The sequence below is a fragment of the Babylonia areolata genome, chromosome 4 (genome assembly GCF_041734735.1).
Source record: "Babylonia areolata isolate BAREFJ2019XMU chromosome 4, ASM4173473v1, whole genome shotgun sequence".
Taxonomy (NCBI): Eukaryota; Metazoa; Mollusca; class Gastropoda; order Neogastropoda; family Buccinidae; genus Babylonia; species Babylonia areolata.
Genome location: NC_134879.1, coordinates 10,194,810 through 10,212,263, shown reverse-complemented (window position 1 = coordinate 10,212,263; position 17,454 = coordinate 10,194,810). Strand labels below are relative to the sequence as shown.

The window sequence follows — 17,454 nt, the reverse complement described above, 5'->3', positions numbered from 1 at the left end:
AAAATGTTCAGACTATGCCAACACAACTTGCAAGCAGATGGGAAAAAAAAGTGTTCTCTTGTGAAGACATGTCTTAACCAACTTCATGACCAAGAAGGAGCTGATTGCTGTTGATAAGTTCAGAACAGACTTTGCAAGATGTTTGTTCATGAATAAACTCACTTTTGGGGGTTTTCTTTTAAGAATTTTCTTTGCACCCACCAGAATTTTGTCATAAGGGTGTCATGGGCAGGCACATCTGAAAAAATGCCTGAGGAACATCAGTGTGTCTCTTTGGCCCAGCTTTGGTTACTGACATCACACAACATATGAACATTCTGCTCTTGCAAGTGGTGGACTGATTACTGAGTATAAAGTGAAGTATAACCCTACATCATTGCAATGTATGTGTGTCTGTGCAGATGCAGTTAAGTTTGTGTATGTTTGTGTGTTTATGCCTTATGTTTTTAAGGAATTGGCTTATTCATGGGCTGCAACTCGCATTTACCAGTTTTTCTACAAGTAAACTTTTCCATATCTGATCACTTTTACCATGCCATTTAAGCGGCCATACTTTATATGTGAAGTGATGGCCTAGAGGTCATGCATCTGCCTAGGAAGTGAGAGAATCTGAGCGTGCTGGTTCGATCACGGCTCAGTCACCAATATTTTCTTCCCCTCCACTAGACCTTGAGTGGTGGTCTGGATTCTAGTCATTCGGATGAGATGATAAACAGATGTCCTGTGTGCAGCATGCACTTAGCGCACGTAAAAGAGCCCATGGCAACAAAAGGGTTGTCCCTGGCAAAATTCTGTAGATAGCAAAAACAAATAAAACTGGGGAGAGCAGCCTGAATTTCACACGGAGAAATCTGTTGTGACAAAAAAGATAAATACAAAATACAAATATTCAGGCATGTGTGACTAATTTCTTCTGCATAGTTTTTCAAGAAAAGAAAATGAACAAGAATTTTCTTCCAAAGTGTGAAACAGATGAATGGGAAAAATACTATCAAATGGGGAAGAAAACATATCACCTGCAAAGTCTGTTTTAGTAATCCTTAACAGCTATCCACTCTGTCAGTGAGATGGGAAGGCTGTGTGGGAGATTTGCATCTTTTTCTTCTTCTGTGTTCCTGGGCGGCACGCATATGTATGAATGGATTTGCAAGACCATTTTTACCCTGCCATGTTGGCAGCCATAATCTATCGGGGATATGCATGCTAGGTATGTTCATGTTTCCATAACACATCAAATACTGACATGGATCATAGGGGGTTTTAATGTACGTATTGGATCTTCTGCATACAATGGGGGTTTAGACTCTTGCAGGTCAGTACATGTGTTGACCTGAGAGGTCGGAAAAATCTCCGTCCATAATCCACCAGGCACCACAAGAGGGATTCAAACTCGTCACCCTCAGATTGAAAGTCCAGCATTCTATCCATTCAGCTGCTGCACCCATCAGTGTTCTATCAATATCTAAGCATGTTCACATTCGTTTCCACAAGCCGATTCTCTTCCTTAAATTTTGAAATCAGTTCTTGTCTAATCATATTCCTGTCCGTTCTTCTGCACGTACAGAGCAAACAGCTGCACCCACAGCAGCAGGGGATCAAGGGGATGGCACTTCCTCAGAACCCACCCAATCCAGCACTTTTGAAGACGATGACCCCAACAAAGAGAAGGAGGCAGAAATGATGCTGGAGTACATTGAGAAGTTCAATGAGCTCTTTGAGGACAGCAAGTTCGAGGAGGCCGCCATCCATGCAGCTAACAGTCCCAAAGGCATCCTGAGAACTCAGGCTACGTTGGCCAAATTCAGAGGTGCTTTGTGTGGTGATTTTTGTTTTCAAACTTTGTTCTGTAAAGTTCAGTTATCAGAGAAAAATACAGTCATACTTTTGTAAAAAGAAAAACTTGTTATCAATGGCATCACACAACACAAAAGTTGTTAGAAGCTCAGTCTGTGTGTGTGTGTGTGTTTGCAAGCATGCATGTCCTTGTGTATCTGTGTAAATGTGTGTGAGCTTGTGTGTTGGCATGTTAATTGTAGGTGTTGAAAATGATTTGTCAGGAAAAGAAAATAGCAGACTGATGGCACACACTTCTGCCAATTCAAATGTAACATTAAAGTATTCTATTTGCCATCAGGTGTGTTTGGAAGACAAATGTTATTCATCAGATATTCATAGCTCTGAGATTTTTTTACACGCAATATATGGAATGACTTAGTAAAGGTTATCTTGATAAGCAAGCAAACATGGATTTCTTTTAACCAATCAAACATGCTAAGACAAGCAAAATGTGCAGCATGGAGAGGCTGAAAATAAAATTACTGACAGAGAAATTATTTATGTACCCAGACTGGATTCTTGTTATTGCAGCTCGCTTCATCTTCACAACAAAAGGTGGTAATTATGTAGAAGAAAGTTTGCTAACTCAGCATCAAACTTTTGAATCAAAAGTTTGAACTTACCTGTATATTTCAATTATATTTTGATCTGAGTGAAAAAAAATACTTTCTTCATAAAGTTTCCAGAATAAGAGAACGCATAGTAACGAGGTAATTTTGTACTCTTGCTGTCAGATTGCCTCTGTGGCTCTACAATGTCTGTGTGACGATCTGTTTTGTTAGATGTGAAGGCAGGGTACCAAGGTCGGTCACCCCTGCTGGCCTTCTGTGATGCCATGATGTCCTCGGTCAAATCAGCGGCTAGCAGACCCAATGAGGGTCTTTCATTGGACTGTGCCAAGGCTGGGTTGAATGAGAATCGTCTGGACCTCATCTACCACTGGCTCACACAGGATAAGTGAGTGACCTTGACAATTACAATACTCAGTGTTATATACAAGGTCATGTCTCTGTCAGTTGTTTTTTTTAACCCACATGGGCAACATTCTGTTTTGTAACATGCATAAAAATGATAATCACTATAAGAACTGCTGGTTATTTCAATATAACTTTTCTTTCCACGTTATAAGAAATGGGGAAAGGGGGGAGAGGGGAGGGGAACTGGAGACTGGGGTTTCAGAAGCCAGTTTTGAAAAACAAAACAAAAAAACAGTAAAACTAAAGAAAGACAGTCTTTTTAAACAAAGATTTTAAACTTTACATAAAGAAGATGAATCCATTGACCTGAAACTTTAGCTGAAAAACTTGGGAAGGATCACACTGCTCTTTGGTTATTGTCAGTCATTAACGCAACTTCAGTAGAAAAAATTGGAAGATCAGTTTGTACTCGGCTGTCGCCTTTGTCACAAGTCAAGTGCAGTGATCAATCAGTGCATAGTTTCAGTTTCAGTTTCAGTAGCTCAAGGAGGCGTCACTGCGTTCGGACAAATCCATACACGCTACACCACATCTGCCAAGCAGATGCCTGACCGTCGACCAGCAGCGTAACCCAACGCGCTTTGTCAGGCCTTGAGAAAAAAGAAAAGAAAAAAAAATTGAATAAATAATAGATGAATACATTTAAAAATAAAAAAAAAGGTGAATAAATAATAGAAAAAAAAAACAAAACCAAAAAACTAATACCACTACTAATAATATGTACATGTATGAGGTGCAAAAACTTGCTGAAGTCAACTATAAGTGTACATAAATAAGTAAATAAATAAATAAATAATAATTGTGATATAGAAAAAAAAAGAAAAAAAAAGGAAGCAATAATAATAATAATAATAATAAATAAATAAATAAGTCAGTGCATAACAGTAATTAACTGCTATGTTGTTCAGGGGTCTTCTCTCTTTGGAAATGTTGTTGAGTTCATTTTTTTCTTTCAGACATAATCAGTCATTGTCATCGATGTAACCACAAACTTAATTTTTGCTTAACTCCTGTTGTTCATAAACTTATTCAAAACATAAACAGGCTGTTATTTCCAGGAGGTCACTCTGGACACTTCTTCAGTTCCTGAAGGCAGTCAGTGCTTTAAACTGGATTTGATGGGCGCAGCTGCCGAGTGGTTAACCCCTAGGCTGTCTGCATGATGAGATAACTCGTCATGGCAAGCACGTATGCTTCGCTGCCACAATGACAAGATAACTCGTCATCGAAATATTCTGACATTTCCCTGGTTTGCATTCACTTCGTTGACAAAAATCGTGGTAGCTTTAGCCTGGGGAATCTCTCTAGATTCTATTCATAGCTAGAAACCCCATCTACGTCATGAAGCAGTCCTTTATTTGAACGTTTTGGTTGGGTCACTGTCCAAGTGTTTGCCTGACTTCTCTCCTCGCTCGCTCAACAAAATGTCGGACTGACGCCGTGCTCAAGACATGCGATCGTGACGAACTAAATCAACCAAGATTTCTTTCTTTAGCTGATGCTCAGAAAGAATTGAAGCGTAAATTCGAAGGAGAAGATAGTGATGAACATTTATAGGACAATTTGATAAAAAAAATAAAGGGAGCAATCAAGAGAGTGGCCAAGATGCAACTGTCAGTGAGTGATGCCGGCTGAACTGTTAGCAGTCGACATGACCGAATTAGCAGCAGAGCAATATTCTTGGCACGCAGCCAACGCGGTCTGATGAGAACTGTATCAAGTGACCGTGTGAGAGGGGTGAAGAGGAGGGGGGATGGAGACTGAGGGGGCGTGGCCTCACATCCATCTTATCACTTGGAGAAGTCACAATATATTGTGTATCTATCTCTTAAAAAAATATATATATATATTGTGGTTGTTCTAGTATGATTTTGTGTTTGCAGATATCCATTTGTCCAGAAAATATGATTTTTTTGTGCAAATTACCTGACTAATGTTTGTAATGAACAAGTTGAAAATGTGACAAAAAACAAAACACTGATTTCAAAACAACAGCATGTCACTAAAAATACATAAAATGGGAAAACAGCATGTGTTTTGTATTCTTTATTCATTTACCTTTCAGAAAATATATACTTTTATGGGTCTTTCTCCAATAACAAAGAGCACAGAATTTTTTGAAAATTTATACCCATTTTTTGCGAAAAAACCCTGGCAAATAGATTTCACTTAAATCTTATTTTCCTTGCAGCAAAAGGGTTAATATTAAAGCATTGGACTTTCAGTTTGAGGGTCCCAGGTTTGAATTCCAGTCACAGTGCCTCATGGGTAAAAGATGGAAAGTTTTCCGATCGCCCAGGTCAGTGGATGTGCAGACCTGCTCGTGCCTGAGCCCTCCTTTGTATATGCAAGCAGAAGATCAAATACGCACATTAAAGATCCTGTAATCCATGTCAGTGTTTGGTAGGTTATGGAAGCAAGAACATACCCAACATGCACCCCCAAAAAACGGTGTGTGACTGCATACATGGTGGAGGTACAAACGGTCATACACGTAAAAGCCCACTCTAGTATACAATGTGGGAGTCACAGCCCATGAATGAAGAAGAAACTGGATTTAAATTTGACATGGTCTGAAACATATATTGGTATTGGGCTCATTTTCACCGGTTTTAAAAACTGACAGGCCCTTTTGCAGTCAGCTGGAATATAAGCAACATGATTTGATTTAGAAAATTATTGCTTGGGTCCCTTCAGGTTGACCGTCATCGTTAACCTTTTAACCACCAAATTAATTTTTTCACCTGTGCTCCTGTCGTTCATTAATCTTATCATTTCTCCTTTCAGGTTGACCCCATCTGTGGAGATGGGTCAGTTGATCCGTGACCACTGCTCCTGCAAGGTGCCCTGCATGTGTGGTGCCCAGGCCCTGGCCCAGCACGTCTTCCAGCACCAGAGGTCCCACCCCGACATCATGCTGTGCCTGCTGCAACAGGGCAAGGTGCAGATGGCCCTGCAGCATGCACAGGCTAAAGGAGTCCTGGACCAGGATGTGCTCCTCAAGCTGCTGGCCCAGTGCCCCTCTGTGCAGCTGGTCGACATCCTCCTGAAGGACCAGGATGCAGAGGAGGGGGTGGGAGGAGGCAGCAAGGGTGTGAAGGGAGGAGGACCGCTGCTGCCCATGGGGGTGGTGCTGGTCGAGCTGTGTCGCATCGGTCAGTGGGAGATGGGCAAGAACTGGCTGCAGAAGCTGGTGTACACCCCGCTGTCCACCAAGCCAGGTGAGGCAGGTGGCACCCATCAAAGGGAGAGAACTGTGTAAATCTCATGGAGAGGGTGGGGGGTGATAGTGGGGGTGGTAATAGGTCTGGATGTCAAATCTGTGGTTTTTTTGGGTTTTTTCCTTCTTGGTTTCTGAACCTATCTGGAAGATTTATGTTTTGTGGGTGGGTGTGTGGGTTGGGAAAGAATAGTAATAAATCTGGGTTTGAAACCTGGGTTTCACAATATGTGTTTCCTATTAACTTGATTGAGATTTGGAAGGCAGCAGAGAGTAAATTTCTCTTTGTTATCCCAGCTCTTGAGTTTGGCTGGAAAAACAACGACCTACTCATACTGACATTGAAAAAGTGGATAAAACCTGGATGTAGCCAATGTCATCCACTGCATGTAATCAAGCTCTAGGAGGAGTGACGTCTATATAAAAAAAAAAAAAATGCTTACTCTAAAACTTTCACTTTTCATTCTCAGCAGATATTTGATCAAAGTGTAGAGGAATGCTGTCTTAATTACTTTCTAAAACTAAAACCTTGGTTAACACAGTTTTTATTTCATCTCATTCTGAACATCTTGGTAAAGGTTTGAAACCTGAACTGCTGAACGATGAATACTATGCTTCTGGATCCAATCTGCCTCCAGTCCAATCTGCATTTTATTCAAACATTTTTGCATGGCATTCCAGGCATCAGAATACCCCAGAGTCCAATCCTCTGAAGGAGACAGCGGTCCAGGGGTTGCCGAGGCCCCAGTAGTGTAAATGGGGGCTAGGGATGCGAAGCCCCCCAAAAAACTGAAGAGAAATTAGAAACCTTACAGTATTTAACCTTTCCCGTACGTCGTGGGTGTGAAATCACCCAGACAAGTGTTTTTGCTCTGTAACTCAAGTAATATTGAAGCCACTTCCACATAATTTCATGACTTTGTCCATAATATAGTTTACTACATATCCACTGAACATTATTTTCTTTTATACATAAACAAAGAAGTTATTAATCAATTAATGTCCCAGTACGTCGTGGGTGTGACGACACCCATACTCCCAAAGAATAAACCTTGCACACCGTACGTCGTGGGTGTGGAGCCACCCATGCAAAGCTTGCGCGCCACGCGTTGTCGACGTGACGTCACTTGGGCTCGCTACAGAGAGAGATCAGAGTGACCTTGTCTTTTGTTGATCGTATCCCAGTTCAAGTCTGCGGTAAGTTTTACTCTAAAGTTGTAACTAATTTCAGAAAACAATATTTATTGCACTAGATATCTTCAACAATATTGAATGAACTGTTTTTCTTGTAGAGAATGATCGGGAGCAACTGATTGACAGCTTTTTATCTAGTTGGAAATATCAGCACTGGCTAGGGATAGCCTTGACCGAAAGAGGATGGGCGTGTAGCCGCTAAAAACAAAACAAAACCAACAACAAAAACAACACACACACACACACACACAGAACAAAAACAAAAACAAAAAAACCGTTTTTTGTAAGTAACAACACTCTCTTCTCACGGGCAAAACTTATTCACAATGCGCCTGGTCAAGCACTGGAGTAAATAGCCTACACGCACAAGTGGAAACTGCGCATGCAAGTCTGCTGAAGAAAAGTCAAATTTGCTTTACGGACAGGTGTGGGTTACTGTGCACCCACGACGTACGGCAAGGTCTTATTTCTTCAGTGAAACCATGGGTGCCTACACACCCACGACGTACAGCGAAGGGTTAGTTCGTACACAGAAACCATGGGTGCCTGCACAACCACGACGTACAGCGAAGGGTTAGTTCGTACACAGAAACCATGGGTGCCTGCACACCCACAACGTACAGCGAAGGGTTAGTTCGTACACAGAAACCATGGGTGCCTGCACACCCACGACGTACAGCGAGGGGTCATTCCTTCTTAGAAACCATGGGTTTCTGCACACCCACGATGTACGGCGCGCAAAATTTTAGGCGACGTACGGGAAAGGTTAAAGGCCTTTCCTGAGAGTATTGTACTTATTCTAATGTGTCAGAATTGTCAGTGAAATGTTACACTCATGCCAAATATTTCTTACATACACACATGCGCTGTCACACCCCACAATCCTTAAACAAAATCAACATTGCACAGAATGCATCATGCTTTCCCTGGCATGTCGACCTTCCAAGTCCACAGGCCATTGTGCTCCTTTTCCTCTTTACCATTTTCACCAAAAGTGAATACTTTCAAGCACTATGACCACTGCCAGTCCCTGCTGCAACCACTGTCATTGTATGCGTCCAAATCTCGGTGGATGTTGGAAGACATGACAGCAATTAAATACTGATAAAGATGGCACAGACACTTGTTTGCACGAAGTGTGCAATAACAGAATGTGCCGTTTAAGAATACAATTTGTTCACAAAAACAGAGCAAGCCATTCAAGGATACCATTTGAGAATAAGATCACGCTCCATGAATGATTTAATCCACAGCTGCCCAAGACGAAACCGCGGTCGTTGGTCTCCCAATCCTTTGAAATTAGCGGATCGCAGACCATTCTGATGCCTGATATTGTGACATTTTCTGGACCTGCAGTATGACATTGACATTTTCTGGACATGCAGCATGACATTATGACATTTTCTGGACCTGCAGCATGACATTATGACATTTTTTGGACCTGCAGCATGATATTGACATTTTCTGGACCTGCAGCATGACATATTATGACATTTTCTGGAGTGCAGCATGACATATGACATTTTCTGAACCTGCAGCATGACCAGTGTTACACATCTGGATCCCATCTCCCCATCCACACTTTACCAAATTATTTTCTGACTTTTGTTCCTAGGAGACAAAAAGTCAGATTTTTTTTTTAACAGCAGAATTGGTATAGCATATATACATCCACATGCTTTAACACATTCTTCAAACTGAAACTGTTCCAGAAGGAATGCCCAGAGGGGAGATGTTGCACAAGCTTGTGTCGAGCGATGATGTGACGTCCCACTCTCAGTGGATGGAGCTGGTCAAACAACTGCAAACGGATGGACATGAAGAACTCAGTCTCCAGCTGATGGCAGTGGTCACTGTCGCCATGTCCATGAAGCTTGCTTTCCAAACTCTACACGATGAAAGTGACATCAATGAAGAGACTTTGGACTGAAAAACTGAAGTCACTGGAGAGGAGAGGCTAATAATATTCCTGTGATACCACCATGATTAACTCTGTGATATAAAGATTGAGGATGTTTTGAAATGCAGTTGTGAAAACCTTCAATCTGCTGTTAACTGATACTAAAAACAAAATAAAAATATAAAAAAAAGATGACAGATGTTAGCACTGTGGACCCTTATCACATGTACACAGCCTTCTCTTCCCTGATTGATTTTCCATTTTGCTTTGTAGTGCACCCCCAACCAGACTGATCTTTGGTGTTTGAACCATCTGTATATGTAATGTGCTTTAACAGAACAAGAATAAAACAATACTTAAAAAAAGGTCAAACTCATGAACGTGAAAGTCAGGTTTCTTTTTTTGTTTGACCGAGTATGAGAATGCTGAGTAGCTGAATATGCTGAGAGAAATATGCAATTCTGATTACTGTCCTCTGAAGCTCGTTTTTATTCACAGAACTGTACATTAAAAGTTCAATTTTGTCAATATTTATACTTCTCAGTGTCTTGTGATTATATAGAAAAATTCCACTCCAAATCTTTTCAAAGGTGCTGTACTTTACTTGTTGTTTCTTTCATTCTCTCCCATTAACTACTGTAACTCTCTATTGTCTGGTTTGCCTGCTTCATCCATTCAGTCCCTTCAGTGCATACAAAACTCTGCTACCCAACTTGTCCTCAGAAAGAAAAGATCTGAGCACATCACTCCTCTTTTGCAACATCTCCATTGGCTCCCTGTCTCACACAGAATGAAGAACAAGATCAGCACTCGATGTTATAAATGTATTCACAAATCTGCCCCTTCCTATCTCTGTGGCTGCCTTCACCTCTACATCCCATCTCGTTATCTTCGATTGGCCTTGGATCCACTCTGTTTACACATACCCAGATTCAAACACTCCACTGTTGGCCTCCGTTCTTTTTCTGCCTCTGGACCTTGCACTTGGAATGAACTTCCTCTTTCGCTTCGTCAGGTCTCCGCACTCAGCTCTTTCAAGTCTGGCCTTAAAACTCACCTCTTCCCAAGACAGCCTCTCTTACCTGCCTCTTCTTTGTCTTCAGTTTCTCCAGTTTTAGAGTTATGCATGTGTGTGAATGACTGGTGCGAAAGCGCTTTGATTTGTCTCTGCACAAGATTCAGTGCTATATAAATACCATTATTATTATTACTTCTGCTTCAGAACTACCTTGCTTGAGCTGTACTTGCACCTTGATATGCCTTCATACTTCTAGGAACACAACTTTGGATTCACAATTTGTGTGTGTGTGTGTGTGTGTGTGTGTGTGTGTGTGTGTGTGAGTGCAGGTGATGCTCTGAACATCACACGTACATAACATACCCAGAAGTATGTATAGCTTCAGATATCAAACTTTATTTAAGATGTTACATTATGCATCAAGAACATCTGGAATTTGTTTTCTTTTAAAACTAGTTAACAATAAAGAGTTAGCAAATCAACAACAACAACAAAAAGAACAGAAGCCTGGGTGGCCATTTGATAATATTGATAAATATGATATAAATTCAATGATAATATTGATAAATCTTGTATTGAATGAAAATGAGTAAAAACAAAAATTGCAACAAACATTTTGAAGTTTTCATTTACTGTTTATTTGACAATCACTTTCACGAAGTATTTTCCTGTCAGTCTGTCTCAACAAATGTTTTTGTGCATGTTTTTGTCCTTTTAAAAAAACAACAAAAAAACCACTTTTTTTTAACAATGCTCGGATTTCTTACCACAAATAAAAGCATGTCCTTTCAGTTGAGCTTTAATAAATCTGGCTTCAGTTAAACATGAAAATGACGTGAACATTCTTATTTCAGTTCAATCTGATTACAGACAATAAAACATGACATGGGTGTGTCAGGAATGTTGAAAAAAAAAAAACCCCATAAAATAAGAGATCATTTATATGCACATTAGCTATCAAAGACATAGTTCAATCAATGAAATATTCAATGCAGTACCAAAAGCATGGCCTGACGATTCATAATAAAATAAGCTGACATCACAACAATGAAATAAGAAAGCAACAGTGTTGTTTTATCAAGATCACAGTGGAAGAAAGGAAAACAAATTCTGGTTACATGATGGATACTCACAGGAAACAGGAAGCAAAATGATACAAAATACTTTCATCCATGTCCTATGGTTAAGAGCAATATCAAACCTTTTTTTTTTTTTTTTTTCAAAAATCACACGAGAACATTTATTATTTTTTCCATCTATTTTCACATAAGTAAAATGCAATCTAAGTTTTTATGAAGATTTTCATTTTATGAATGACAATTATAAAATCTAAAACAGTTTGAATACTTAATACTAGTACACAATCTAAAATCTAAATAACAAAAACCTATCAATAAAAAAACACAAAAAAGCACACACAAAAACCCAGTTGTAATACTTATCACTTGTACATTATCCAAACTCTAAATTACAAAAGCTGTAATCTCAATAAAAGCTTTCAAGTTCAAGAACTGAGTCATGTAATCAACATCTTTTTTTTCCTGTTGCAGAGTACTGGACATAGATTGATAAGAAACTAAATGTCATCCAAAAAGCTTCAGGTCATCTATCAAGCTAATATCTCTCATGTTATCTCTGGTGTTAAACCATTATTAAAAAAAAAACACACACACAAAAAACCCATCACTTTTCCCAGAAACTCATGCTTCCTAACATAATCTTCATACTGTCCAAAAATCAGAAAAAAAAGAAAAAAAAAGGCAACATCCATATATACTTTTTCAAAACCAACACCAAAATATCTCAAGTAACAACGAAAACTAACGACCACCACAATGTTTTTGTCTGGTTCAAGGACAGACCTGCAAACAGCATGTGAAAATATCAAGTGAAAAAAAATATAATGTGAACCCATTCAAAGTAATTGTGCTTGGGCAACTCAACTGGTAGCTGAAGTTTGTATGATTTCTATTATGCAAGCACTTCACCCTTGAATATACACTGTAACCATCAATCTCAGTAGCAAAAAACACCACCTTGAAACACCCGCTTTCAAACTGCACTGTTTTAACAACAAAACTTGCTCATCCATTTTGCATGTCATTTGTGAATAAATTTGCAACAACAAAATATACCCCAAGAAAACGAACAGTACATACACCTCACCTGCACCATACACATCACCAGTAACACCCACACCACTTCCATTTAAAAGGGACATTCATTCCTTAGTATACTGAATGTATGCAGGAATTTAATCAGGCCACAAATTTCTTCATTGTCTACAGTAAACTGGCAGTCTTTTCAGGAAATTGTGAGTCAGTTCGAAGTTCCCAGCATCATTTACAATAATCAAACATTGAGCACACATTTTACCTACTTTTGCATAGATCCAGGCATTTTTGTGTTGATAGTCTTCTAAATTTCTTCCATACTGTTGACCAGAACCTATTTCAATGGTGTCTTTTCCATCTTAGAGACTAAAGAGTGCCAGAAAGCTGCACCATTAGCCACACTCTAACACTTTCCAACTTTAACAATCAACAACAATTCGCTTCAACAGTTTGAAAATGGTTGACTTGAGTTGCCTTTGATGGTAAAACTTGTTTGTTTATTTTACAATTTACATCCACATACAGCTGAAACTACAAAAATGCACACAAACACTATGCATGCCCATACATCCTCTCCTTATCTCTCTTATACCAACAGAAAATTACCACACCAACTTCACAAAGGAATTTTCTGTTCAAAAGGAGAACATCAACAAGCTTAACCGCGTACAACTTGAATTCAAATCCTTGTCAAAGATAATGCTAAACTACACACCTCCCCTTAACCCTATCAATGTATGTAGCATCTTCACAGCCAATGATTTTAGTTTGTTATCCTTTATAAACTGATTTAAAGATTCCTTTGTTCTTTCTATGCTTTATATTCAATCAGCCATTTTAGAACTGATCAAGACCATCTTCCTTACTCCTCACAGTCTGCTTGCTTCAGAACAAGTGATCCAAAATATCAACAACGATCACTGATTCCCAACTCCTAAAACGCACTGCGTTAACAGAAGATGAAAGCCTTAGAAAGGAAAGATTTGGTTTCATTAATAAAATGAATAAATCAATGACTAAATCAGAAAAAACTGATGATGACTTGTAACTAAAAGCAAAGAAATTATTTCTTACAAAGTCTTTTGCAGTAATTCTCACCAACAACCATCTCTGACTAAAGAACTTTTTTCTGCCAAGTCAAAGGAATGTTAATTTAAAGGCACATATATGACAATATCAGAGTTGAGAAAAAAAACCCAAGTCATCCTGAAGCTGATTTTCAAGTACATTACGAGAATATCTGGCTCTCAAATGAGTGCATATTCTAGTAAATGCAACATGGCACCTATTTATAACAATTACATATCAAATATGGAAGAGTATATAATTATAGCCTTGCATGCACATTCTTTACCCAAAACCAGTGCTGCCAAAGATGAACTTCCCTGTAATGTCCACAAACTTTAAAAATGCAACACAATTATTATGTGTAAACTACTCTAACTCTCCTGAATTTGTCACACATAAATCGCATTAAGCTAATGACAAATCAACAAATCACACTTTTCACTTCTACATCAATTATTCTGCAGTATTACTACAAATCAAACTTTCAACATGTTCATTACTGGGTCATCGAACTCCAACATTCCCTTTTGTCCCTCTTTCATTTCACGCAATTACTTTGAGAACACTTCACAACCAAGCACAAGATCCATCAACACACTGGACAACCAAACACTGGACCCATCACTTTTCTTCATCTTCAATTCATTTCCACCCCTTCATAATAACAGTCATCAAATCATTTTCAGCCATAATTCCCAGGAACAACGAGCTAAGAAATGTTACACAGAACTAAAACTATATTACATGATTACACAGGTCAGCACGCGAAGTAACACAAAGGCAACTGTCCAAAGATCCTGGATACAGGCTGGCTTTATTTGCGCTGCCACACTGTAGCATGAGCCACAGTCCACTGATGCTTGCGAGCAGTTTCTCGGATCAGGAAAGGCAGGTTACGGTCCTCTAGAAGGATGAATGATGAATCCAGCTCTTTCTTCAAGGTGTCAAACCCAGTAACTGCATTGCCATCTCTGTCCTTGTATCCACCCAGCCACTCAGACTGTCAAAGAGAAGGAAAAACAAAACCAAAAAAGTGTGACTTTGAAAAACACTCAATGATTAATGAGAAAGTCACATGCAACAGATAAAGATCTGTGCTTTTTAGACATGTGTTATACTTACCTCTTTGAACTTGTGTGTGTGTGTGTGTGTGTGCATGTTGGTGTGTGTGTGTGTGTGTGAAAATTTCCCCCTGAAATTATGTTTAATCTAACATACTGTGACCCAATTGTGTGGACTCTGGCAGGGTTCTGATTCCTTGTCCTGTGCAAACTACTTCCTCACTTATGGGGTGGAATCAAAAGTTGATGTGGCTGGTTACCTTCCCACAGTATATTAATTCCCCTGAGCATGTCTGTAGAGTGCCCTCTTCTGATGGCATTCAACCATCAACAGCGCAGCATACAGAAAAGAGCAGTGGGGAGGATGGGAGGCTATTTATTGTGGGTCATGGTAAGTATGTTAGAATAAATATAATTTTAGGGAAAAAAAAAATCCTTTAAATTATACATGCTCTACCATGGTTGACTGGTGCAGACTGGCATGTCAAGGATGGATGGCTAGCATGTCTATCTTCTGGATGTGGAGGTGGCTTTCTGGGCAACTACTGATGAGGTGATGCCCCTGGAGCCGTCATCCCATAAGCATGAGACATCCCTCAGGTAGAAATTAATGAAGGTTGGAGGATTCTTGTAGCAGGCCACCTGGAGTGCGTAAAAGAGGACCAGGCCCTATTTCATGAGCTCTGGCCAAAGAGGCATCCAGTTCCAACGATGCATGTGTGTAAGCACCTCTAATAGCATCTACTAGCTATCGGGACAGAGATATCTTGGCAATGTCACAAGAATGGTCAAGGTTCCAACGAATGAACAGGCATTGTTTGGACGAGCAGAAAGGTCACAACCTCTTGAGGTAGACATGCCTGGCCCTGATGGGGCACAAGAAATAGTTCTCATTGTCTGGGGCATAGATGGAGGATAGAAGTTTTGTGAAAATGACGGGAGATTGTGTATCTGGGGGCTGGTTTTTGACTAGAAAGTCTGGGAGTGATCTGGTGGAAAAAGATCATTTCTGCTCAAATGCAGTCTTGTGGGAGGCCACTAAGACTAAGGGAATAGACCTATATCTCCTGCCCAAGGTCTGAAAGATGAGGAAGAGTGTTTTCATTGCCAGAAGTTTGAAAGGGGCTACAGCAAGAGGCTGGAATGGAGCTTTGCGTAGGTACTGTAGGACAAGGAATAGGTCCCATGAAGGTGTCATATGTGGCTTGTTTGCATGACTAACTTCTAAGGGAAGCCCCACGTATTACTACCCTGAGAAGGGGCTTGCCTGAGAAAGATGGGCCACTAAGCTGTTGAAGGGTTGAATTGACAGCAGCCCAGTGAACCTGGACTGCCAAAGGAGAGAGGCCTTTGGAGGAAGAAAGAAAGGCAAGGAAGTTTGTGTAGTCCATGATGGAAAGGTTTTTGTGATCTACTGAGTGTGATGAGCACCAAGAGAGCCATTGGTTCAAGTGAGCAAAGAAGACACCTATAGTCCCTTTATGGTGATGAAAGAAATGGGTAAACATCACTGAGTGGGCAGAGAGGGGCTTTGCCAAAACTTTGGCCCTGTCCCACAACTGCCAGAAATGGAAAACGGTGATACATTCAGCAGTGCAGTACCCCCACAACCAAACAAGGTTTCAGGACGAGTGACAGTAACAGTGACAGTGACAAGTGTGGTCAAATATATTATAATAATGGTTACAACAGTGGAAGGTAATGGCAAAATAAACAAAACAAAATCTATAAACACACACACACACACTCACTCATGCACACACTGCACTCTTGCACACACACAAATCCAATCCTCCTCCACCTCTGAACCCTCCATACTCCACACAAAGCGAGTTTCACACACAATTAAGACATACATTTAGCCCAACCTTGCCACTCGGCCACAGCAAATCTGCCAATGTGAAAACTTGTCATTAACAGGAACAAGCACAGACAATGTTGTTACCTTGTCAGAAAACTGTCCAAGCCAGGTGTAGGGAGCTGTGATAACCAGGATACCACCAGGTGCTACTAAGGAGGCCAAATCCCTCAGGAACTGACGAGCATGATGTAAGCGGCACACCAAATTAGCTGCCAGAATGACACCAAACTGCCCAAGGCTGCTAGGGAGGTTGCATGCATCCCCTTGTACAAACATTGTCTTCTTTCGGTTCTGTAACAGACGAGTTGGGCACATGTATTGAAAACTGTGTTGTGGACTCTGGCTTTAAATTTTTTTTAATGATTATTGTGAGCCTTCCTGACTGTCCATTCAGATGCTTATGCTGCATAATATACTGGCAGTTGTGAAATGAGTTCCAGCTGTAACCTGCAAAGAAGCAGACGGTATTTTTACTCTTTATTTTTATCCTTCATAAATTGTATACAAAATCATCAGTGGAAAAACCTGGATTTTGCAGGTTAAAATAATTTGGTTCACTCAAAATGTTTTTTGTTTTTCAAACTAGAATCACCTGTGATATGATAATCATAATGTCCTCTGAAGGAACAAACATACTTTTTGTGAGACTGTCAACTTCCATTCGTGACTCATGGACTTTTACAGTCAAAAGTATAAAAATTAAAATGTAATAAGATCATCACTTTTTACAATATTCTACTTGAGTGGCCTGCACTATGCTGAGGTAACATAAACTATCAACTTTCATGTCATTACAAACTACAGTTTATTTTTCATTTATTGTTTGACAAAAACAGACTATGTCAGACAGGCCCTAATAATAACAAGTCAATGCTGCTTCATTCAAACTCTACACACACACATGACACGAAACTGATAAAGTTCAACATACGATATCTGATGGCACAACAGCTTTAAGCTCGGAGTACAAGTCACCCTCTGTCGTCATTTTGTAGTCCATGGTGCCTCGCTCTTTCAACTCCTTGCACACGTCCACAAAAGCCTGGCTGAAGTCAACACCAATGGCTTCGTCCACTTTCCGAGCCAGTTCAAAGGTTGATCGTCCCACAGCACAGCCAATGTCCAGAGCTCGATTTGGTACACCTGTCTGAAATCATTACTAATAATTATCAGTATTTTCAATTTGTTCATCAAAATAAATTGTT

The 17,454-nt window shown here is 39.9% G+C and overlaps 2 protein-coding genes across 3 annotated transcripts in view; one reads left to right on the top strand and one right to left on the bottom strand.

Annotated features, from left to right (window-relative positions):
• The window catches only part of LOC143280844 (clathrin heavy chain linker domain-containing protein 1-like), a 24,637-nt gene extending 13,274 nt beyond the window's left edge, over nt 1-11,363 (top strand). Inside the window, exons 7-10 of one of the 2 annotated variants that reach the window (XM_076585563.1) lie at nt 1,565-1,807; nt 2,619-2,793; nt 5,601-6,034; nt 8,943-11,363. In XM_076585563.1, the coding sequence (XP_076441678.1) occupies nt 1,565-1,807; nt 2,619-2,793; nt 5,601-6,034; nt 8,943-9,157 (1,067 nt within the window). In that variant the 3' untranslated portion in view covers nt 9,158-11,363. Of the gene's footprint in view, nt 1-1,564; nt 1,808-2,618; nt 2,794-5,600; nt 6,035-8,939 lie in introns of both variants that reach the window. The other variant, XM_076585562.1, reaches the window with a different exon arrangement.
• LOC143280845 (uncharacterized) overlaps nt 10,520-17,454 on the bottom strand; it is an 8,782-nt gene continuing 1,847 nt past the window's right edge. The window contains exons 2-4 of the mRNA XM_076585564.1: nt 17,181-17,396; nt 16,334-16,540; nt 10,520-14,327 (exon numbers count right to left, since the gene is read on the bottom strand). Coding sequence (XP_076441679.1) covers nt 14,142-14,327; nt 16,334-16,540; nt 17,181-17,396 — 609 coding nt within the window. The 3' untranslated portion in view covers nt 10,520-14,141. The remainder of the gene's footprint in view (nt 14,328-16,333; nt 16,541-17,180; nt 17,397-17,454) is intronic.